This window comes from Pundamilia nyererei, unplaced genomic scaffold (assembly GCF_000239375.1).
Source record: "Pundamilia nyererei isolate P.nyererei 1_Seehausen unplaced genomic scaffold, PunNye1.0 scaffold00036, whole genome shotgun sequence".
NCBI classification, from domain to species: Eukaryota; Metazoa; Chordata; class Actinopteri; order Cichliformes; family Cichlidae; genus Pundamilia; species Pundamilia nyererei.
In genome coordinates this window covers 2416931-2442448 of record NW_005187437.1, presented here as the reverse complement: position 1 = coordinate 2442448, position 25518 = coordinate 2416931, and the positions used below count along the sequence as shown (strand labels likewise).

General features: G+C 39.1%; 2 protein-coding genes across 3 annotated transcripts in view; one reads left to right on the top strand and one right to left on the bottom strand.

The window, feature by feature from the left end:
• Positions 1-643: 643 nt before the first annotated feature.
• Positions 644-18309, bottom strand: LOC102193940 (GRAM domain-containing protein 3). Of its 2 annotated transcripts, none has more exons than XM_005730305.1 (13): positions 18070-18309; positions 7241-7414; positions 5927-5990; positions 5770-5842; positions 5561-5664; positions 5357-5455; positions 5090-5161; positions 4792-4860; positions 4581-4680; positions 4222-4311; positions 3944-4043; positions 3449-3556; positions 644-2792 (listed from the first exon to the last, which is right to left on the bottom strand). In XM_005730305.1, exons 1-13 carry the CDS (start codon positions 18159-18161, stop codon positions 2774-2776), a joined length of 1164 nt encoding a protein of 387 aa, XP_005730362.1. In that variant the 5' UTR covers positions 18162-18309; the 3' UTR covers positions 644-2773. The 2 variants fall into 2 exon arrangements, with proteins under 2 accessions (XP_005730362.1, XP_005730363.1); XM_005730306.2 differs by lacking the exon at positions 18070-18309 and adding an exon at positions 8370-8516.
• Positions 18310-22467: 4158 nt separating this feature from the next.
• The window catches only part of gipc3 (GIPC PDZ domain containing family, member 3), a 17025-nt gene continuing 13974 nt past the window's right edge, over positions 22468-25518 (top strand). Inside the window, exon 1 of the mRNA XM_005730376.1 lies at positions 22468-22761. Coding sequence (XP_005730433.1) covers positions 22468-22761 — 294 coding nt within the window. The remainder of the gene's footprint in view (positions 22762-25518) is intronic.

The following is a 25518-nucleotide window of genomic DNA, read 5'->3' as shown; positions in this document are numbered from 1 at the left end:
TCAAACTCTTAAAATGAATGTCGTTTAAAGGTTGTGTGACGGATTGTCCACTAGATGGCGCTCTAATGCCACAAACAGGAGGTATGTAAGCGCTCTGCTCAAGAGGAGTCTTTTCCTTAAGTTATGCAACTCGGGCTTTAAATCATCTATGAGGTTTCATTAAGTCTTGATTCTGCCTGTTCATCTGACTATTAATATTTACCAACTATATAGATACAAGTCATCAACATATAAAGTAAGCGTTAATTGTTGATACTGCTGGGAATACCTTTATATCAGTATCAGATTATACCAAGAGACAATAATTATTGTAAGTCTTAGTGCACATTAAACGCTAAAGACTCAACCATGAAGTTCCTGCATACAACACTGAAGAATGTGTTTTTCCCATGACTTCCAGTTACAACTCATACCTGATTTTCAATGGCTTTGTGCGTGCTAGTAAATCCCAAGGAGGCGGCCGTGGGTTTAGAAATTTCTCAGCAAACACTGGCATGAATTGGAAATGGGTTTAAAAGGCGTGTAGTTATTTAGATTGGATAGTATCCAAGTTACCTGCCACTCCCAGACTTCATGTTTTCCATCTGTTTACCACGTCCAATTTATCAAAATAAAAAAAGGAAAAATATAACAGAGCACAAGATATTATTTACTGAAACATTTGATTTATTTTGAACAATAGCAAAGTCATCTCACAGAGACTACTTTGAATTACACAGAATGCAAATAAATATGGGACAATAATAGAATTAAGGGCGTTAACAAATGATACAAAATTATTTACAACACTTGTAATAGTGCAAAACCTCACAACTACTACCCTCCTCACTGAATTAAAGGAGTCTTTTTGAGGACAGTACTTGCGTGTGTGTGCTGCCCCCAGGTGGGGGAGGGGGGAGGGGGGTGTAAGAACTGACAGTACTGTATGTGGCATTATGAGAGTAACCTTAACTGAACATCACAAAAGGACTCTCCTGAGAGCTTCCATAAAGGTGATGCTAAATCACTGAGATGGATATGCATTGTTAGTTTAAACAGGTCGTACAAAAGGGGGGAAAAAAACAAACTAACAAAAAACCAACAGCCAGAAAGCAAACAGTTTTATCAATTGGTAAAGTTGAGCAAACTCAATGAAACAGTGTTCTTTCTTTAAGGAACACTGGAGGAACCACAGAGGATAGAATGTGAACCCCACCATGAGAACAAGACTTTGAAATGAGCGGAAAAGTTGACAACCTAAAACCACATGGTGGGTAGTGCCCCACCACCCCTGAGTGAAATCTTTTTTGTTGTTTAAAATAAGGTCTAAGCACCTTTAGTTACCACAGAACACCACTTTTGCCATTTCTTCTCAATCCAAACAGCGTCTTGGATTGTGACAGGCACACCACAAGTTTTTAAAGTGCGCTTGCTCCCTCGAGACGATTCTTTCACTCAATTTCCACGAACCCACGAACATCAAGTTCCATTTAAAAGACAAAACAAACAAACTGCTCACAGAAATTACATTTTGTCATCATGCAAAACAATTCGTTGCATATTGAAATTTCTTTTTGGGACCACTTGTTTTACTTATGATAATCTCGGACCTTGCAGCAAGTGTGGTTATTTAAGAAAAAAAAAAAAATCCTCTTCAGGTGACAAAGAGTACACAGAATCAGTCAAGTGCCCGTTTTTCCCCAGACACCTACATTAGAAATATGTTATTGGTGCTACTTTAAATAACCTGAAGAAATGCCACCTTGGTCCCCAACAGGCCTGTCATAGAGAGAGGTTTGCAGTTGACATCAAAAAGACAGGTTTGATTGCTACTCTTGAAGACCAAAGTCAGCGAAAAGCTGTACTCAAAAACATTTCTTTACCTAATACAGCTTCCTAATATTCTTGTGTATTTTGTGCATTGTTGATGCATTCATCCAGTAGAGACTGGGAGGGAAAAAAAAAATCACTTCTGAGCAATGATCATTAAACAGGTTTAAATCCTGCCAAACTCAAGAAGTAATACTGCAATCATTTCTGCTTGGACAGAGAGAGAGAGAGAGAAAGGACAAGACCATCAGGAAAGTATCGAGCCTCTGCGGGCTGATCTGAAGTTTGGATCTTAGCCATCATCATTTCAACCCACCGCCGATTCAGAATATAAGAACCATTTGAAGAGAAGTACCCGAAAGTGACTGGATTTAAAAGGCGTTTAGACACCACTGCTGATTGAGGGCTAAATAACAGACAAAAACATCATTCCATCATCACTCATGCAAAAGACGTGTGCATCTTTGGCTATGCATAGCACTACGTCGAGAGAGGTGAGGTGCAATCATCGGCACTACAGCAGGCTAATGCTTTAAGCCCTGTTCAAGAATGCATGCTCAGAAAGAAGAGGACAACGTAAATTCACAGATGTGGAACAGTTGCTGCCAGAAGCGTGCCTATCGACTTGACTAATGTGGCACCTCACTAAGAGTCGTTTGGCTTTGGTTCAAACAGACACTGCAACCAGGCAGTGCGTGTACATGTTTTTGGCTCGGCTCTATGTGACTGGGTCGCAGCATGTCCTTTTGTTTTGCTGTGTTGTTTACTGCACTTGGAGGAAATATAGCCCTTCAAGTCAACAAGTTGTGTCTGAAATTGCACATGTTGGCCACTCTTCTTTTGTGCAGGCCACATCGAGACCAAAGTCTGAGTACGTTAAAGTTCCCTGGCTGGTTCTGCTGGGAAGAGGCAGAAATTATCTTCCGATCATGAGTCAACCAATCTCTCCTTAAGTTGCTGATTGTTATGTGTCTTGTTGGTACCTGTGAAAAGAAAGAAACAGTGCGTTAAGCTACACCTACTCCTGGAATTACATTTGTTTGCTCGGCTGCAATATTAACTTAGTCTTCCTTCGAGCAAACTCGTGATCAAAATGTAGATGACTGAATTCCCAACACTCCCTCTGCAAACAGTTTGGAATTATTAATAAATGTAAAGATGGGAGCATTATTGTCCTTCAAGCAGATCAGCAGCATGTTTCAGGGTAATTGAATGCAACTACTTTATACGGGTTCGGGTCCACTGGTCCCCTCAAAAGAAACAGTCAGTGGAAACCGCGCTTCTGAGTGATCACCTCTGATAAAACATCTATTCTGATCTGATGTACTAAGGTTTTCAGTCATGATCTGTACTTTTGCAAACGCTTGGCTGAAGATCACACATAAATTTCTATACATAAAGACACTCACAACATCTGACTAAACAGGCAGTGGCCCAGGATAAGTCAGATTTTCCTAGATTATAATACATGTTTCCACCCTTTCTTCCTCTCGTCTACAGGATCGGAGCCAAATGAGCAGGAAAAAACTATGCAAATTTTTCTCTCTCTCATCTCCTGTGTCAAGCTGCAGCCCTCTTCTCTCTGCAAACATGCCAACACACAAGATTAAAAAAAAAAAAAAAATCAAGGACATTTTACCTGCTCTGCAAGTTGAATTCAGGCAGAGCGCCCAGGGACGTCAGCTGTTCCTCCAGGGCCACGATACGTAAACCGATGTAGCCCGAAGACAGCAGCAGCAGCACCACCCTACAACATATAATATAAGTCAGATTCACTGCCTGGGTGTCAAAGAATCAAATGCAGACCTTTCCATAATTCAACCAACAGCTGCTCAAACAAAACAGACTAAATAGCCAATTCCAAAGTGATGCTAGAGCTAATGCATTTTTATAAAATATGTAATATTATTAAAAACAGACTGAAATTTTTGTTTCTTAACAATTGTCCCATTTAACAAACTAATAAATCACATAAATAGTTGACAAGTTACTTTTGTTGGTATATTCTACAAGATTATCTGCTTTAGAACCACTTTTTACTTTTTCGCCCCTCAAATTGAGAATTTGGGAGTGAAATGCAAGTTCAGATAAAGTCATGAGGATAAAGACAGCTGGGAGAGAAGGATCTACTCACAAAATCAAGTAAATGAAGAGCAGAGTGTTGAGGTTGCTGGCCTCTCTCTGAACCACCAAGGACTTGGCTTTTTCAGTCACATTCCACACCCATGATCCACCTAAAACATAATATAATAATTTAACACCAATAACAACACCAAGATTTTAAGGTCCGTTGCAAGCAGTTGTGATATTATAATTTCAGGCCTTCGATATTTATGCACAGTTTTCCATATCCTACCAGCATAGGCAAAACTAATGCCAGTAACTAGTGTTAACTGGCCATGTGTTGGTTACCTGACACAGACAGCTCTTCTGTAGATGAACTTTCACTCTGCTGCATATGTAGGCTCTTCAGAGAGGAACCATTTACATTAGGCACTGCCTCTGTAAGCAGGAGAAGCAAGAGAGGGGGGGAAGTTAGACTTGTTTCTGATCGAGATGGTAAACGTGCAAAGTTCAAGGTCTGATAGGAGAAGAGTAGATAACGCTATCAACACGTAGCACTGTCAGCTGAGGTCTTGCAGCATTTTCAAGTTAATCTTTTAAGAAACGCTACAAGTTACTAACAAGTAACAACAATAATGCATTAAAAAACAAAAACAAAAAAAAAACAAAAGACAGCTCAATGCTTAGAGGTGGTGCTGAATTTTCACCTGTATGCAGTCTATGCAGAGGGTGGTCCTCTTGTAAAGTCTGAGACTTGGAGCCATTGAATTGGTCGAAGCTATCGTCCAGACTGGACTGGCTGGAGTTCTGTCAGTAAGATGAACACAGAACAAAAACCATCAGTACAAAAAAAAAAAGAGCGGGAGAAAAACAAGAAGAAACAATCATGGTTTTAAAATGCAGAAAAGAGTTACTCACCACAAGTTTGTTCTTATCAAAGCTGTTTTCAGCTGAGGAGAAGAGAGGGCTACTGTTTGCACTGACACCCTGAAACAGAGGCATTAAAAAAAAAAAAAAAACTATTAAGTTGTCATTCATGGAGTTTATATTCTGCACGCTCTGAAAAGGTTTATTTAAACTTGTAGATGCAACAGCATGGCTGGAAAAGCACATTCGTTGCAAGACTTCCAAGAAGCCAACAGTGACATGGTATAGTTTTACAATATTGTGATCCATTGCAGAAATTTAGATTTCTTTTGTGACCTCAGCCACTCACCTCTAGCTGAGGACAGACTGAACGCAGCAGCTGAAAACACGACTCTCTATTCCTCAGAGCCACAAAGAGGTACTGCACAATGGGAGGGAATATAAAGAAAACAAAACGAACATTAGCCATCTGCCCAACATAAAAGGTCACCCAGCCACTGACTACATTACATATAAATCAGAGTTCAAAGCTTACGTTTGACTTTGACTGCACACACTGTGTAGGCTCAATAAGTGTTAACTAAAGATTGTGTGAGGATAAAGGTGAGAAACTGACCTTATCTCCCTCTGTGGTGCGAATTGACAAGGCGTTGGGTACCAGCAAAGCTGTATTCTGCTTTTTCACTCTTTTAATGCAGGAAACTGGAACCACTACCTGCAAAGGCACACGAACACACACAAAGAAAAGGTCAGACTTGCGTCAGACGAATCCCACAACGAGCTAAAAAGAATGATGGGCGAGGTCTGAGCTGATAAATACCTTAGTATCCTTAAGCAAAACAGAGGAAAAGAAACAAGCATGCGTGTCAGTGATGTATAGCCGACCATGGTAGGGCACCTCCTTCTGCAGGGCACAGATGTATGCTGGGAGAGGAGAGCAGAACCGTTCAGTTTTATGCAGCTTGTTCTTTTTAAAAAAAAAAAAAAAAAACTTTGATTCTTCATTTAATAATTTTTTTAAAAACTTACCATGAATCAAGTCTTCACTCTCGGGAATGTCTGGAAACAACTTGTGAAATGTTTTGTTGTGCTTTTTAAAACTCTGAAATAATAAAATTGGATTGTTATTTAATTAAAGTGAAATACTTTCTTCATCAGTTTGCTTTTAAAGTTGAGGTGGACTTACACTTTGTGAGCCGGTGCCCTCGGTCTTCTTAAAGTCTTTGCTGTCGACGTCAAAAGTTTGCGCCCTGAGGAGAACATGAAATAAGAGTGATTAAGGCATGACTACAAAGGAAATGAACACAACATTTTACCCGCATGAACCATGTCATCTGACTTTTTCCTGGATTTGACACAGGACCTATCAGGGCAGCTTCATGTGAAGCTGCCCTGATAGGTCCTGTGTCAAATGAGCAGGAAAAATATGCAAAACTCTCTCTGCCATGTTTATATTTCTTGAATTGCAGCCTGTCTTTGACTGCCACACACAAACACACACAGCACTACATAGCAGCGAAGCAGTGATGGAGTTAGAAAGAAAGTAAAAATGACGACAATTACTTTACTTAAATGTAAAACGTTAACAATTACTTTGTTAGGAAACCTGTTCAACAACCTTAAAAATGTTGACAAGTGATATTTTCACCTGCTCCCACGCACCCATGGTATGTTTTCCACAAGCACAGCACTCATATTTAAATTTGTCACATGCTTTTAATCTTTAGCTACGAGGTAAGGCAATGACTGAGATTTAACACTCCATCTGAACTACTAAAACGCTTATTTATAGCATTATCTATAAATGAGTAAAGCTGCCATACGGTTATAAAAAAAACAAATCAGCATTTGAATATCTTTGAATCTCTTCAGAGTGTTCACTATGCCCACACAACTAGACAAAAGAAATAATCAAGACTGAATCATCAGGAATCAAACTCATCCCCACGCTCATGCATTTGAATCATGTGAGAAACCAGCCTACATGGGGTGTGTGGTCATGTGTGCATGATGCCTGAGGGGGTCAGGTCTTGTGATATGTGTTCTCAATGAGAGAGTCCACATAACATCAGCTGTGTAACCGTAAGCACCTCCAGGCAGTGAAATACTGTTAATTTATTATGGAGTTTTATTTTTTCACCCATTTAAAATGTTCATCTCTTTATTAAAACAAATGTGAGATTAAAACAATTTCTTGCTCTACCAAATTTAACTGATCTGAATAACAGAGTACACACAAACGTGGCTCTTTGGGAAAGTTTTAATTCAACACATTAAGCCACCTTATTAAGAAGAATTAGACATTTATTTATTTATTTTTAAATAGTAAAGTAAATTTAAAGGTTCAAGTTCAATCTTCTACTCCTCTGTGGCGGTGTATAGAAACAAAATAACAAAACGAGTGTCACTTTCCAAAATTTGCATCAGGCTGTTATTAACCGTTACAGAATCCACGTTTTTGGCTTTTGTGTAATTAGAACTGTGTCCCCATGAAACCCACCTGACAGGTGCTTGTCTGGTCAGGGTTTTGTGCTGTTGCTGGATCTCGAGCTGGGCCGCCTCTAAACTCAAAGCTTTCCTCGCGTCCACCTTCTTGATGCTGCCATTGCTTAAGGTGCTCCTGCTTTTCCTTACTTTGGCTGGCAGCCCACCACTGCTGCTCTCTACTGGGTAGCTGCAACAAATTAAGGGGGGGGGGAGAAAGAAAAAAAAAATTACAAAATGAGCCACTTTAGGTTTTAGAAAGACATTCACATGTACGCAAACAATTTAGAAAGTCTCCAAGTAGACGATGACTTTTCACAGTGCAAATACGAGTGACTCTGCTTTGTTGGACACAAAAAGTAAGTCCGAGCATCCACTGATAGCACCTAAACATGCATTTAAAAATAGTTGCACCAGTCTACCGCAGCCATTTAAAAAACAGAACATCTTACCACAGGATGGCAAATGAGAAAACCATTAAAAAAACAAAAACAAAAAAAAAACAAAAACACACAGCACAGGGAAACAACATAACTCAAACATCTACCATCAAAACACAGGTCAGTTAAACACTGCCAATATGTTAACATGACATATTTTTGCTCTACATCAACTTTGGGTGTTTTAAGCCTCTCTTTTAAAAAACCCAAAAAAAGAACAAAACTCCAAATCACTTATCCCTTTCCACTGAAGTCATCTGTAATGCATAGATGTATCTGACATCTATGTCAAACGATGCCCATCTTTGATGTGCTGGCATCCGCTACCCAATCCAAAGAAAAGGTTTTATTGATAACATTGCATCAGAGCTCAGTTGACCAGAAGCACCTGACTGCTTTACAATCTGATCGACGTAGGTTCATGCTCTCAACCTGACAAGCCTCTGCAAATATACCATTTCAATAAAGAGTCTTGTAAAAAAGAAGATTACAAGTGTCTCTATAGTCCATATGCTCTGTAAGAAACAATGGCCTGTCCTTGACAAGGAACTAACAAAACAGATTCACAGGATAAGACAGTGGAATGATTACAACATCCTGAAATCCCTAAAACACATAGCCCACATTATATAAGACAGTGTAAAGCCTGCATTTTGTGTTCAAAGACAACAACACCACACAAATTAACTTTCAACTTCCACTCACCTGGTAAATTTAAATCGCTTTGATGAACGAAAAGTCATATACCTACTGACAGTAGGCATTTCCTATCCTAATAAATGAACACAATGAATAATTAAAAAAAAAAAAGTTTCTTTTTTCTAAAAAGCCTGCGTACAGGCCTCAAGGCAGAAAAGGTAACCAAGAACTAAACAAATATTAAGACTCCCCCCTCCCAGAAAAATCTTTAAAATCCTCTTGACATTATGCATGTAGTTCCAGTTAAGTTGTTGTACATAAGGCCTCTTTACCACATCCTTCTACAGAGGAAAAAAGAAAACAAAAAAACCACCCTGTTGCTCACTTGCTGTATGAATGTGCTAGCAAAGAGGAAGCTGTTTCTATATGAGAATGGTGTGACACTCCGTAGCGTGACGTCAAACCCAACCACACCCCCAGGACAAAACAAATACAGGCAAGAGCACACACAGTCCCTCCTCTTTCTCGTGTACACACACACACACGCACACACACGCGCGCACACACGCGCACACACACGCGCACACACGCGCACACACGCACACCTCTGATGTGAAACAAAACAAATCCACAGATCAAAAGCATCAAACTCTAAATCCGACAAGGAAAAAGATCAGCCAATAATTAATTAACAGCCATGTGTATGACAGTGAAGGTGAAATTCTTGTGAAGTGAAAACACTAGCCCTTCTAGAAAGTGGTGCATTATCCATCTCCCCCTTCAGTCAGTGAATCTAACCACAGAGGAAATAACAAACCAAATAACAAAAGTTTACATTTTCTGTTAAAAGTAAGGAAATCACCCAACTGTACCGACAGTATAATATGCTGGCTTCTCTAACAGCGTCAGCCATTTCTGTGCTGTAATGATTTCTTTTCAGCATGACCTTTTAGTAGGGCAAACGTGAAGAAACAAAGAACATGAATGCAACTGCAGTTACCTGCCCTGTTATTTGGAAAGTATTCCGCTCTGTTATGCAATGCAATACAATCAAGCAAGAGTGGATAACATTTCAGCATCTATGTGAATGTCCAGTTTTTAATCATTGATGTAAAACCCATTTTCAGTCAATTGTAGTTGCACAAACTTTATTCTAGAAACTTATTTTTATTGCATATTTAAAACTATATAAAAACCTCTTTAAAACATTTACCAAAGATTTGGAAACTGTGGGCAAGTAAGTTAATGTGGCCGTTACACTTGAAGAAGGGTGCGTGCTGTCTCAACAATTTCAGAATCGGGCCTGAACTGCTGGTCGGGGATTCAAATATATGTTCACCTGACCCTTTCCTACTTGGCAGACATTAAAGCAGCAAAGCAATATAGGCATGATTGAAATACTACTAGCTTGTTTGACATTCTTACTTACTTCCTCTATTTAGAGCTAAGCAAAACCATTAAGGTTAAAGCCGTTTCCTCTAAGTCAGGAAGCCACAAACACCCGTACATTTCAACAGTGCAGCCTATCTGAAAATTAAACTCCTCTGTGATATTTTCATTGTCAAGCTTTTGCATTAGTTTGTTAACATATCTTCCAAAAACACTGATAACGTCAATGTGCTGGCAAATTAAGAGAGCAATTAAAAAATAATCATCTAAAAATAAAAATAATTCATGTTTGCGTGCCAGAAGTGTTATCTCAAGATTATCAATGAGGCCTCAGTAGAAGAAACTTGCTCAAAAACGCCAAGGCCAAAGCAATCAAGGCTAGTGAGTGAGTACCCAGTGTTTAAAAAAAAAAAAAAAGTAATGAAATGAGCAATGTGGGGAAGAAATGATGAAACACCCATGTCCTGCACAGGTTGCAACAGAGGCATTTCTAAATTTCAAAGGCGGTGGTGTTGAGTTATGCGTATGTGTTGAATTAATTAGACTAAGGCGCTGACATCTGACCTACTTTCTTGTTCAAGTAACAAATTACAACTTTTTAGTCTAGTTTAAGTATCACTCGTAATATATCACTGCCAAAGATTTTCTTAAATCTGCTTTTTTTAGATAAAGTTATGTATGTTATTCATTAGAACTCACTGTAGAGTACAATATCTGAAAGAAAAGATTCTGTACAAAGAGAAATGTGATATACCTCAGCATAGAACAAAGATTGCCAACAGATATCTTTCTTTATCTGCATTTTTTCCTCTTCTCCCATCTTTAACCAGACAAAGAGCCAACATTAGAGGTCTCAGTGGTTACTAGCTAAGAAATCTGAATCCACTGACAAAACAAAGTTAAAAACTGCTTCGGGAAAGTGGATCATCCAAAAAAATAATATAGAGTATGACAAAGATCTCTGCAATTTGACACTAAAAGAAAGTTGCGTATGGCTAGAGCAAGTTCTGCTTTACCTGACAGTCTGAAGATGACTGGCTGAGATCAGTAAGCAGACTCGATTGTTCGTCTTACCTTTTCACATCTTCCGAGCAATGAGAATCCACAGGACCCGGCTGGTTCAACAAGACTTTTGGTCTTTCCATGACCAACGAAATTCTCCCTACTAGTCTTCAACAGTCCCTGAAACCTTTGGCCAAGACAGGCGACTATAACAATGGTAATACCTTTTGAACTTGGACCTAGGTGAGTTAGGAGCCAAATCAGAAGCCAGGGACTAAAGGTCTTTTTAATGGCTTAAAGCGCGTGTGCTAGTTCAGCATGAAGACAAAAACACCAGATCCAGAAACACGCAGCAGGACAGGAGATGGGAAACAGCAGAATGAACACAGTAAACTTAAAAAAAAAAAAAAAAAGGTCATTTGATTTCAAACCCCCAAATCTCCTCCCAAGCTCTCTCCTTTCTAATGCAGCTTTAGTATGCGTTGTCAGGGAAACAAGTAACAGTGGGAGGTAGTTGATAAAAATGTGGAGGCTGAGGGAAACAGTGCCGGGTTATTCTTAGTTTGCATAGGCAAACAACAAAATTCAATAGCCTGTTCTCAATAACAATGGGGCCGTGACTTCAGAAGCAGCCGACAATATGACATGCACGCATGACAATAGCCAACCCAGCCTTTGTAGACGATGTGAACAGGGCCATCAATGTAAGGACATTTGTGTTGGAAAGGGGGGGGGGGGGGGGGGCCCTTAAAAAAGCTGTAGAAAAACACAAAAAAAAAAAAAAAAAAAAAAAAAAAAAATCACCCCGTAGGTGGAGTGCTGTAAATGTAGTGGAGCCTAGGGTGTTTTTTCATCTATAGACTATTTCTATACCCATGACATCAACATCACTGAGAAAGATAACGTCCAGCTGGGCATCTGACTTCAGGCCTAATTTAGTCACAATACTAAAAAAAAAAGAAAGAAGGAAACCACTCCTTCCTTTCTAAATATTGGTTGCAACATTTTCAATAGGAGCTTCTCAGAGCAGAGCTATAGGATGACACATTGTAGAACAGCATGCATTTACCTAATGGAGGCAATTACGCTCCTACTTTACAGTACCAGTAATTCCCATTTCGTAATGACTTCTCTTCATTGTCACCTGGGAAAATGACTACTTTTAGCTGCTCCATCATTCACCACAGCAGGTGGATCATGTCTGATCTGGCAGATTTTTATGCTGGATGACCTTCTTGATGCCACCCCAAAGTGTTTTGTGTCTCATCCAAGATCAAGATGGGCATTTTCTGCTTATTAGGCAAATGCATATCTCAATAAATTTCAGTTCCTTAGTAATATTCTTAGAGTTAATGTCCTTATTACTTTATCAACTGTCCCTTTTATATCAAAATGACAGAGGGTTGACTAAACATGCCTTGGATATAAACAGTACAAAGGCGTTCCACTGACATTCAGCTGGTCAGTGGGCCACCGTTTTCCCCCTTATCCCTGCTTTTTAAAACTCCTGATACACTGTACAACATCACACAACAAACCCCTTACACAACAACCTTAATCAAGTTATTTAAAAGCTACACAAAGCCAACACCTACACCCCCACAGCAGGAGATCTGGCTGTTAATCCCCTGATGTGTCAATTTGTCCCAGTGACAAAAAAGGAAAAGACACTTTTATTACCTGGCCTGTTAGAATTTCACCGAACATGATGACAATAGAATGCATGTTTGCATCATACGAATATTAAGAGAACCAAAAATCAAGAGTTGTGCCACTTTACTGCATTGTTCAGCCTAGGTTTCAGCAAAAGATCACCTTTCACACTGTTTGTAAGGTGGTGAACTGCCATTTATTCTCTCGCCTGTGAAAGAAATGCTTTTCAGTATAATAGTCATACAAATGTGATTACCAGTGAATTCTAGTGTGGTGAAGACCAATTTCTCCAGTCCAGGACATTCCAGTCATTAAAAGTACTCCTTGGGGTATACACTGCTTTCATTCACTACCCTGAGATGATCCCGAGAGTTTAGCTTCAGACGTCAAGCCAGCGTCAGCTGGTCTGCAGTGACAGTTGCCTTAAGACAAAATTGCTTTAGTACAGAATGCATTTCCATAACCAACACGCAGCCCAAAGTTTACAAGTGAGGCTTGGGGAAGCATTACATGTGTGAATCTCTCAAAGATCAGAATAATTGAGAATATTAAGAACAATTAGAAACACAAAGTGTAAGAGCACCATCTTCTGGAGACCCATGGATCTGTTTTTGTTTTTTTTAAATATAAATGTGACCTACTCTTTCTCCAGCAACCAACAGAACAAGTTCAATAAAAGCACAAGAGATTATTGCAACTGTGTTCGGTGAACCATGTCATTTGACAGCCATAATCTTTTATAATCCACCAAAGCTAGTATGCAACAAACAAATTCATCTCAACTACTTTATGACAACATAGTTACATTTTTAACCAAAAAGGGAACAAAAAAATGAAAAAAACAAAACAAAAACAAAAAAACAACTTTCAGACATAATGTCAAAGATGACCTTAATAATATTGTCGGCTGGACTGAAAAGCATAATGCGTCTGCTTGCATATGTGCATGTCTGTGAGCGTCAGTAGAGTACCCAGGAAGGGCAGGGAAGGAAGCCAATGGACATGGCAAAATTTCAGACTCTGTGGCACCCTGCCAGTACCCAGTCTGTTGAAAAAGTGTGTTTGTGTGTGTGTGTATGCACAAACTAGAACAGCGAGCATTACAGGATAAATGTGTGTTTCTCTGTGGGGAATCACGTGGCCCTGTGCACACAGCATCTCTCCCCACTTCCTCCTGTGCAAACCAGGCAAAGACAGAGAGGTTCTTTCTTCAAGGCAACAAACAGAGTGCTCACAGTGTCCTGGCAGGTGAGCCCTAGTAATGTGCTGGTTTTTTGTTTGTTTTAAAGTCCCACTCAACATTACGATTACAATAAGTGCAAACATATGAAGGATTGCAATAAATTAATTTAGATGTCACAATGCATAAACCCGTCCCTTTTCTACATTTCGTTTCAGACACACATCTCATTATCTGACAGCATCTGGAAGTTTTACAAATCTTCTCTCAAACTTTCCTAAGCTAGCTTTCTGTGTGACTATCACGGTGTGTGTGAATAAAGCCATAGGAAACATTCATGTAAAACATGTTTTTGCGTGAAGGATATAATCCATTTCACTGCAGAGCAGGAAGTGTAGTTGAGTGAAAACTTTCCCCACACATCCACTTCACTTGTGTGGGATGTTAATTTACGCTGATGGTTGCACAAGGACATGTTCCGTTTTAAAAATTCTTTAAACCACCTAGCCGGATCTAATGTTTGTCTAAAAGGCAGGTTGCTTTTGTGGCAGTCTTTGATATAATTCACCTGTCTCGAGTTTCACACCCTGCTGTTGTACAGGCCACAACTCCACCAGCTTGGACTAGAGGTAAGACCTTGTTCTGCTCTGCAGCAGGTGGAGAGCTGCTGGTGACGCAGTGAGCTCACAGAGGATGCAGAAGAGAACTAACATCACCAATTGCAGTCTAAGACAGTGGCCAACAGGGTAATTATTAGGGCAGGGCGATATGGCCAAAAATATATATCACGATATACATTTGAAAATTTGCGATAACGATATAACTGACGATATAATTTCTGCGAGACAAAATACAACTCCACAACTTTACTAGCGCAAAAAAACCCCCATCCATTCATTTTACTTAAACAAGTAGCTGTTTTTATATGCATTAAAGCTATATAAACATTTAACAGTGCAAATGCAAATTCCTTGCTGAAAGTTTAACCAAAAGGCATTTCCAGTAGAAATGGGCTGACATATCCTGAGCATAACCATGTATAATATCCACTGAAGTTAAAAAGAGGTGCTTTGCAACATTATACTGCAGTGTGCCAAATAAAAAAAGTCAAATAGGTATTTCTCGGACCATAAGGGCACGAGATTATAAGGCACGTTAAGCGAAACAAAGCAGTGAGATAAATCAAACTTTATTCAACTCATTCTTCTTGATTCCTCCACTTCTGTACCATTGATTCATTAATGCTGTATTCTATCACAACTGATCTATTCCCATGTTGTTGCAGTATATTAATGACTAACCTTCTATTGTGGATGGATTACCTCAGTTGTTCTACTGACTGAAGTTTGGTCCGTTTACAGCATCCTGCCATGCGATTGCATTTGTCTCTAACCATCAGGAACCGTCACATTAACTTTTATCGAGTGGAAAAGTGTTAGCGTTCATCCTTGAGCTTCACTGTTTATGTTATGCTAACACAGCTGTGTTGATAGCCTCATTATATACCAGCTAGCCCAACTTCAGTAACCCTACAAACGTCACTGCTGTGTCGCTTCCTGTCTTCATTTATGTTGGAAGTGATAGCAGAGCTGTACGTTTGAATTTTTTCAGAAATCTCTCAGAACATGCTGTATCATGTTTAGGTAAGCGAAACTAGCGAGCTAACTTCCTGCAAACTTCTAACTCAGTTAAATGTAATGAATTCTGTTTTCATGGATGCCTGGATGTTGAACTTCATAGTTACACCTGGTAAAGCAGCAATGCTGATCATTTCATTAGAGATGAAAGAATTTAGACCGTTTTACACTCTCAGCGATGTTCGTTTGACTTCGGGACTTTAAAGGACAGAGTTTAGGACCCAGATTACTCCCAGATTTACAAGCACCTTAGTCCGACAAATACGGCAATAACGACAGCCCGCTTGCATGTTCTACAAAAAAAAAAGAAAAAAAAGTGCTTTGTTGTGTATCTGACGGACAAACACCAAACCAGTTAAGCTGCACCATTTTTACAAAACAATTCTGGCTCATCCGTTTCACTCAACAATCTACTTTCCCCATTCACATTTTCCATTACCGTGCATTCTCCGTGCCTTTTCGGCACTGCGCATGCGCGTTTCACCCATATTCTATCGTGATATGTCATTTTCTTATCGTTGCCTAGCTTTGTACCGTGAATGGTATAATATGGCCCAGCCCTAGTAATTATAGCATTTTTGTAGTGAAAAACTGAACACAAAACACATTAACTGGCTCGTTAGGCCCCACAAATGCAGTCTAATACTCTGGAAAAATAGTTCCTCCTACAGCTTCCAATGAGCAGTTTTCACCTTGTCGAAAAGATAAGGTAGTCATAAAAATCAAGGTTTAAGTTCTTTATTGACTAGAGACAAGACATTCTGTCATTGAAGAGCTAAATCAGATGTTATTCTGCTGTTCAAAGTTGAGCCGAACGTAAACAGGCTTTAACTCGTGCATTCAGATAAGCCTGCATAAAGTCATCTCTCTAAAATGAGACTAACCAATGCAAAAACATTAGGTGAAATTCTCCAAGCCACTGCGAGCTCCAAAAAGGTTAAAAAAACAAAAAAAAGCTAAGAAAAATATAGCCTCTTTCTTGACTCTGTAACAAGGTGGCACTAGACTGACAGAAGCAACACGCAACTTCAAATGTGACCACCTAGTTGGCCTTCAACCTTTCATTTACTGACAAACAGTGGTGCAAATGTGGTTTTCATCTTCTAACTTCAGATTTCCCAATGCTTGCAGCATTATTTAAACCACAGTCTTCTCTGCCTACAGTGGCAAGGAAGGTCTGCACTGGGAGCATCCTTCTGGAGTCATAGCTGCCCCACCCAGACTATACTAGGCTCCTACGCCCAGACATTGCAGCTAATCTGCACCAGGTTATTTTACATTGGAAGCAAAGACATCTGACAGTATGCAAAACAACTACAACTTGCAATGAGCTCTGAAGCATGTAATCTGTGTAAAGGCAGAGATTCCACTTAATTCCTGGCTTCAGTCACTTTTTTTGACAAAAATAAGCAGCACATTTATTAAATCTATCTGATACTTTCAACTTCATTCTGGAAATTAACCAATGCAGGGAATTGAATTACTCTGGCTTAATGTTGCAATCGCAAGGCAAAAGTTTTGGTTTTTCTTGAAGCCTTACCCCATCATAAAAAAAAAAAGTGCGAGTTTTGGAAACATAATCATGGTACATGCCATACTGGACACACACAGTAGCTATCCTGATAACCGGCAGGACACTTCAGCTGGGTTGGCACTCGAGCAAATGGCCATGTAAGGGGAAGAACTTAAAGGCAGAGCTCAGAGGACGTGAGTACTCACAATGAAATGCTGAAAGCATTTATATAATACACCATGTACCACCTGTGGTCAACTCACAGGAGCTATAAATAGTTTTTTCTGAGAAGACAGACTTGGACATACTACATGTGACAAGTGTGTTTGTGCGTTTCCCTGAGAGGTTAGAGGGAAACACACTATACTGTAGGCTCGTGTGGGTGACTGTGATGGTGGTAAACGTGCCTCTGCCCACTGAAAAGACTGGATTATCAGTGAGGATGACTACAGAATCAATATGACGCCAATCTGACCCACATTGGTCAGCAGATGAAGTCATGATTTCTCAGAAATGGGCAAAGGCGAGATTAAGAGCCTACAAGTTCTGGACTAGCTTAGTTTACACCACTCTCCATCTGGTAATACTGTTTATTTACGCTTACTGGAAAAGATTAAGGAGCTAATACTGCTCACACAAACATCACAAGGCTAAAATGGGTCGACTACACTGTTCTAGAAAATTTGAAATAAACGATGAAAGACAACAGTTTAAAATTACACCACCCACCCTCCCACCCAGCGTGTAAACCCACACTTCACACATTGGTGTTAAGTTTTAAAGCACATATGTTTACTTCAGAGGACAACATTTCATACATCAGTGGCCAAGTAATTACATTTTAACACTGGAAAACACTTTTACCAAGACTAGCCAGGAAACATGAATGGGGTCAGATGCTCAGACTACCAGCCAAGTCAGTGGCTAAGCTAACAACATCCTTTAGGCTCTTATGCTTCAGTATATGCTGTGCTAATGCACACAAACCAATACTATAAAAGGTGCCAGCGGCTGCAATTATTTACTGGTGCCTAGTGAGCTTTAGCTCTTACCCTTTAACAGCTTTAATTTCGTAAAAAAAAAAAAAAAATATATATATATATGAATGTATCGTTAGCAATAGTTCATTTAAATATCAGCAGATCTTCGGCCTAGCGAGTGCTACCATGTTAGCAGTAAATCCCCAGTAACTGGCATCACGTCCATCTTAACCAAAATTGCTCCCTTAAACTTATTTAACACTGTTCGGTTAAACAGCACGTCAGCATGAACTCAAAATATAAAATCTTATCGAACAAGCTGCTGTCAAAGGGATAGTGTGCATCCGCCCAGTACTGATGCACACCCGGCAAATAACGGTTCAGCTAGCCGCACCGCATTAATACCGCTTACCTCTCTTTCATGAAGTGTTTTATTCTGACAATGGCCTTCTCGTCGATCTTCCTGAGGAAAGTTTTCAACCTCTCTCTTTTGTTTTCAAGCATTCTTCCCTCAGCCAGTGGTAGTCGATTCGTATAGAAACGACTCTCCACGCCAAACTCCAGCGTTCTTGTTTGGCTTCTGCTTTTTTTCCCCTGACCCCCCTCTACTTCCCCACTTCAGCCACGGCTGATTATGATAATGAGCTTAAATCGGACCAAGTCGGAGGACCAATCACATTTGGCAAACAAGGTTGAAAAAACGGTCATGTCAGCCCGGTTGTCCAATCAGAATACGGTGGTTTGTCTTGCGTTGACCGCCCATTACCTTTTATGGAAATGGGGTCGTCCCTTTCTGAAGAGCGGTATAAAACTGGGGCCCCGTAACGTCGTTGTGCTGGCATGGCCTTTTCAGTCAATAATTTACACGGTTTTAACATCTCACGTGCGATCAACAGAGGGGTGTATGCCCTGTGGTTTAACAACAGTGTTTCTTGTGTCAAAATATACTGAAGTTAATTTGAAAAAGCTGCAGACAGTTGCCTACTTACTTTTTTCATTTAGGAACTGAAAGCTCAAGTTTTGTTGTGTGATAATGAAACCGGCCACATCAGCTCATATTAAAACAAACAAACATAAGCTACCAGGATCATCTGCGTTTTAAATAAACAATAGCACTTTCAGACAGAGCAGTTGTGTCACTGCAAGTCAACTAATTCCACTGGTGCTGGCATGCAGGGCACAGCAAAGCAAATTTACTTAAATATCACTGCTTATGATGAGCTAGAAGAGAAACGAAAAATTGTGCCATTTTATTAGGGGAAATCCAACAACTCAGAAGGTTATAATTCCTCGCTTGGTGTCTTTTCTTGTGGTCCATACCACTTCATTTTAGCCCAGCACTGCCAGCATGCAGTTTCACCTCCCCCACCTCACTGGAAAATGGCACCAACTGCAGCAACAAATGGCTTTTTATACACCTACTCAGCAGACCAAGGTCATAAGGCCACAGTTTAGACTGTCAGCTAAGTCACATTGCAATCACAGTGGATGTCTACATGTGCTACATGTGACTATGTATGTGTAGGAAAAAAACAGAATATGTTACAGAGATGTCGCGTATCGAAGTGACTCTGTTTGTGTGATAAGACATGAGCAACCTCGAAAAAGTTGTTTTAGGGTTTGACTTTCAGCCTCGTTGTTGAGGCCGCAAGGGTCCATTCTGTCTAAAAATATGAAAAAGTTAGAATAATATTTTCTTAATTACTTGTCACTGCGTTCCCAAGAGTTAAACTCTATTCATAGAGATCTTACACACACAAAACAGAACCATTATCTTATAGCATTTTTGAGAAATGTGGACGCAAATGCCAGAAGCCTTTTTTGGCCTCACTTGGCAGCTCAGGCGCTGCCACGCTACTGTGAACAGAAGACGCAGTGTACTGCCGCATGACACAGCAAACACACCACCCTCACAAAATCTGGCCTACACCAGCCAACCCCCGGTCTCCCCTTCCATCCCCTCTCCCAGGAAACAACACAGATAGAGGGGAGGAAATCATGTTTTGGGGGGTGTACGTGCAGTGTAGGCAGTAACTGGCGTTTCTCTGCTGGCTACTGAGTAAAATAAGATGGATTACAATTGACCAAATAGGAAACCACCCAAAGATTAAAAAAATAATAAAATCCCAGGGTCCCAGGGTATTTGTTAGCCTGGAAATATGCACAATATCTTCCTTCCTGACCTTAAATTCTTACTGAAACGCAGTGTTTACAGCAGGTCTTTGGAATAACCACAAGCAAAACATCAGGTATCATTATTAGAGAGAATATAAATTTAAAATTAAGTAGCAAGGATTGGGAAATGTAACCTTTGACATAGCAGGGGAATTTCCTGAAAAATGAAAACTGCATAACAAAAAATAAAAAAAATTCACATACTGAAAAAAGAGAAAAACAGAATAAAAGCAATGGGTTTTTTTCACCACAGTAAAAGATTTTAGTCTTGTAAAACCACACCTTTTGCTATTACTAAATGTTTGAGTCACATACTTGCCCTTTATCCTTTCAATATTTGTAAAGGATTTTAACATGACTGAATAATAAAAAGAAACGTCATCTCTTAAAAGCTGACGGGCTGAATGGGAACATTTAATGTGCACCACTGCAAACATTTTAAAAAATACTTCCGTTAGCATTCATTTATCGGCTGTCCTTTAGTTTCATTTTTACTTCTGCATTATAGAATCTTATTTGCACGATTTTTGACTGCATAAAGTTACTGAAGTCTCAGTTTTACATGTAACAATGTGTATACGTTAGGCTGGGTGTTAAAGATAAAGATCCAGATTATCATGCAAGTTTGAGCAAGAGAAGAAAGTGAGCTGTCCTTTGCTTAGAGGACTATCTACTATCTGTTGCTAAATTAATGTGTTGCTAGAAAGATTTCTATTACCAAATTCTGGACTAAATACTCGAGAACACCGGAAATGTTTGCAACATCTTGGAAGGAAGAAAAAGAATGAGCTATATGAAAAGAGTTTTGTCACTTTTAAGCATTGATAGCAAAGTATCAGCAAGTGCTTCCTCATTTATATAGCATTACTCATCCTTAGTATGACCTTTATAAACGTAGATAAATTACTATGACTATAATTTTAATTATGAATATTACTAGCAGTAATGCAGGAACAGTAATAGCTGTAAATGTTGCAATAGTAACAGATGGATAAATATATCTGTATTTAGAAATGACTCACATCCAGAGTCTCAATAAAGTTCTTGTAAAATCTTCTAACAAACACTGAAACTACAGATGTTTCCTTTACATTTTTTAGTTAGTTTTCCAAGTTCACAAAATAGTTTCTGTTGAAATTTTATTCACAAGTCTATTTTTAAATGTATTTAACTAAAATGTTTTTTTCCACATCCAGTTTTAATTTTTAGTTTGAATTTAGCTATAATAAACTTGCTAAGTAGTATAAACATCTCAAACATTATTTTAGTATGCAAACATTTATGCAGACAGAAGAAAGAACATTGGAAAGAACCACTGTTTGGAGGAAGTCACATTGGCAGGGACATACTGAGTTGCCCATTTGGAATTTCCATATCTGAAAGACAGATATTTTATTGTGTCCAGAGAAGGCAAATTTAAAAAAAAAATCCCTGATTTGCATCAGTAGTGCATCACACGGGATGAAGTGAGACAAGTAAAACTATGAGAGGCAGCTGATCACATGGGCACAATGTCATGGAAATATATTGAGTCATTTCACATAAGGCTGTTTGTTGTTTGAACGTCACCTGCCATTCCCCATAAATAATTAGTAGAACATCTTTTACATATTGCCCTGCCTGTTTTTCTCAGATTCGAATGAAAATAAAAATAAAAATGCCCTTTCCAAGCTCGCCCTGGCTTTTGTTTCAGTCTACCCCATGTGTGAAGGGTAAGTTTTCATCCAGTGTTTACTGTTACTAGCTGAGCTTTTCAAGCACTTGATGAAAATTTCCTTTTTATGATTAACTGCATTAATCACTAATACTACACTTCCATCTCTCATGGGTATTATTTGTCCATTTACATTGCCGTGAACAATATATGACCAGTGCTTGGAGTTTGATAATAAGATATACTGTAATACTCTTTATTTTAGTGTTTTTTAGTCATGTGTCAACACTTTCTAAGACACTAATTTAGATTGAGTTAATGAGTTAAACATCTATCTTTTGGCTTTAAGTGTAATCTTGTGTTGGTGTAAGTTGTCTGTGGGGTCAGAAAGGTCACTGCATCACCAAGGATTTACCCCAGCAACAACCTCTTTCATTCAATAAGGCCAGCGAACGGGGGCATCTTACAATGATATCATCTTACTGGTAACACTGGGATATTGTCTGTGGCCAACTCCCAGTGGCCCACTTTGGTAGTTATACAGAATTGCAGGTATGCAGGAAATCTTCACACTTAAGAAGGAGGTTTACATATTCTAGGACGTGCTTGTGTGACTTCTCTGGACTGATATAAGGATTAGAATCATTACCATATCACATATATGAACAAAAAACCCTTTGCTTGATATGTTTTGTGTGTGTTCGATATGCGTGAGCTCCCCAAGGCTCAGGTGTAACAAATACAAGCCTCAACTCAAAAGGTATTGGGTTTCTACCTGGTAGAGTCTGGCTGGCTTTTTTCAGCTTCTGTTACCAAGCTGCTCTCATCACTAATTTATGTTTTCTTTGCTGCAAAGCTTTGAGTAGCTGGTTGGTTGGATGGTTGGTCAGCTAAACGGTCGGGGAGGACAGTGTTTTTCTCTCTTTCTGAGCAGTGCACCACCAGGGCTCCTAGGGGAGGACCCAGCTTAAGTTGGGGCTGATGCAGACCGGAGAGGCTATGAGCCCGCAGGACTCCAAGGCAGCAGGGGCCGAGGCCACGGAGGAGCAGAAGGCCCAGAACCAGAGCCAGAGTCAGGGGTGTCCGGAGCCCACAGCGCCTCCGCTCCCTCCCCCTTCACCGCCACCAGCAGGGCCACCAGAATACCCCAGACCTAAGCTCATCTTCCACACCCAGCTGGCTCATGGGAGTCCCACAGGCCGTATTCATGGATTCACTAATGTCAAGGAGCTGTATGCCAAGATCGCAGAAGTGTTCAACATCTCCCCCTCAGAGGTACAACTACACTTGGCTATGGATTCAATAAAATAATAAAGTGACATGTTCAGTTGTGGAAACACATTTTTAAAAACAACCATTTGGTTGTTTTTTTTTTAACCAGTAGAAATTCAGGACTATCAGGCTAGTTGTGAACAGGTGTTAGGTTTCCATTCTCTGCTTCTTCTTTTTTTTCCATGAAGCGCAACGATCATTTACTACTTACTGTCAGCCAGCATGTGTATTGGTTTGCACCTTGACCAGGACCAATAGCGGAAAGAAATAACCATATAAGGACTTCTTATCAGTTAACAAACATCTAACGTGACAGGCTACGGTTATAGAGTCCTAAAAAAAAAACCCCACAACAATAGGAGGAAATAATTTTATTTTGAAAGGTGATTAACCCACAAAGTAGGGTAGACAAAAAGATATTGTGTGCTTAGTCACTCATAGGAATATAACACTGCGGCTGTTTTTATGAATAGAACTGAATACCTATTTTTTCTAACTGGAAAAGTAGTCATTCTCAGTAAATTCTAAAAGAAATATTTGACACATTAGATAGTTGTTAAAGCTCGTGTAGACTTAAAAACGTATTAGAGCACTGTCATGTAAAGTATCACAATTTGAGTAGATAATATAACTTACAGTATATATATTTTCTTTTCCCTCACAATAATTAATAGACAACTAAATAGCTCACTTGTAGCTTTGTAGATTACCAAATTGTTGCTTGCAATTAGGTTACAGAAGAATCTGCTCATAAAGCCTGTAATCCTTGAGTTGAGACCTTGACTGTGAACCTTTGGAAGGCCTGGATGGAGCAGTCTGTTACGGCCCTGAGTGCTAAACATGGTAAAAGGCAAATTATTTTAAGATGGCCATTTAGATTAAATTCAGCCAGAGCAGGTGTTAATAGACGCAACAAAGAAAGAGTAGGAGGAAACAGTAAAACAAAACAAAAAAAACAACATAATTAATAAAGATATACACAAATGATTTGCACCAGTACACATATATAAACTGAAAAGACTTGAATGCAGCATTTGCTGCTATTTTTGCTTCATTCCATAGCTGATTGAACACACTTGGCAATAGAACATCACTCTTCAACTCTGGCCCTATCAGCTAGTTATCAGCTATAAAGGCCAGCCATGAAGGCTTTCAGCATAACTGATAGATATAAACGTAAGATTAAGCCAAGGAGACCAAGTTACATTTCATAGTAAATGACCTTGACGTTCTTGTTGGGCACCCGCCAACCATGACTGTGACACATGCAATCACATGCAAAAACATGCGGCACGCAATGTTCAACCTTGTTAAAGTAACCTTTGACATGCAATATCTGTTTTAGAAGGAAACAATCAACTGATCCTCACTAACACAAAATATGCGATTACTTTAGATAAGTGTTAAAATCATTTACTTAGTATAATTTTTACTTTATCTTTTTGTTCTATTTACATTGATTTACAATACTAATAATGTATAATGAAATACATTTACATAGTCTGATATTACAAACACAGCCCTGCAACTCAGAAGATCAAGCTGTAAAAAGTAACCTGTAGCTGTAGAATATATTGCAAACACTTCCCCATCTGAAGTTGTCAGCCATGTCATGTCACATCCAAGAATTCAGCAACAAATAAACATACAAACAACAACAAAAAGCTGCTTACTAAGTGAGGAAATAATACAGATTCATGAATTACCTTGCAACAAATACATCAACAAATACGTCTTTTTTTTTAATGTGAAATATATTTGGTCAGGGTAGACTGCAAAAGAACAAACACTCTCCCTGCTATACAGAGAGACTTTATGATTAAATGTTACTAGTTTATTTACTTTAACAACATGCACTGTATAACTGCCTAAAATCCAATTGCATGCAGACAGTGAAAAGTGTCCTTGACCTCAGATGGAATCAATAGCAATAGCATAGAGTTATTGTAAAGCCAGGTATCAGAGAAGACTTTGGACGACAGTAAGACGTTTGCCAAGGCAGTTATTATGAAAAAAGGAAAAAGTCAACGCAAGTTATCTCGAATGTCTGTTTATGAAAGAAAACTGAACTTTGACATCTGCTCGCACAGCTTGCGAAAGCTCAAGTTCTCAAATAATCATGGACAAGATATTCTACAGTCAAAGGTTCAGTCACACAGTGTTAAACATACTCGTTTAAAACACAATTGTTTCAATGCATGGGTGACGTTAAAAAGGCGATCTTGAGAGCTTTTTTTTTTAGAAAAGGATTTGGATCTGTAGTGTGAATCAGCAACAAGTATGATTGTGTGATCTTGTAAAGCAGAAGGAAAAAACGTGTATTACTACTCAACCTGCATGTATGTTGTGGCTTAATAGTTTTGTATGAAGTTGAAACTTTTAAATGAAGTTTCTTAATCATTCACCGCTGGATGTGCTGCAGATATCGCACTCATAGCTGAAAACAACATGACCACAAATTCAGCTAAGCTTATTATTTGGCTCTACTGCCCTCTGCTGTCTAATGTATGTACAGCACAGCTTGAGAAATTTCGATGCGGTCCATTTGCTTTTGTAATAAAACAAGAGGAAGTTAATGAAAGAACAAGAGAGGCTGCAGGGTTACAGTTTTATGGTCATGCATTCAGTGGCAATTAGATTTTAATACCAACAAATGTGCTTAAATCAGTCCAGTATTAGAAATAATAGAAATAATACTATTAACACATGCTTAATCTAACAAAGATCAGTCCCATAGCTTATTAATTTTTGTGAGTCTTT

Excerpts from the sequence above, each read along its gene's own strand:
- LOC102193940 (XM_005730305.1), bottom strand. The coding sequence starts at position 18,161 with ATGCTTGAAAACAAAAGAGAGAGGTTGAAAACTTTCCTCAGGAAGATC. Across the intron at positions 5,665-5,769 it reads GAGTGAAGACTTGATTCATG|CATACATCTGTGCCCTGCAG; the intron begins GTAAGTTTTTAA and ends CTCCTCTCCCAG. Across the intron at positions 4,044-4,221 it reads AGAAGAGCTGTCTGTGTCAG|GTGGATCATGGGTGTGGAAT; the intron begins GTAACCAACACA and ends ATTATGTTTTAG.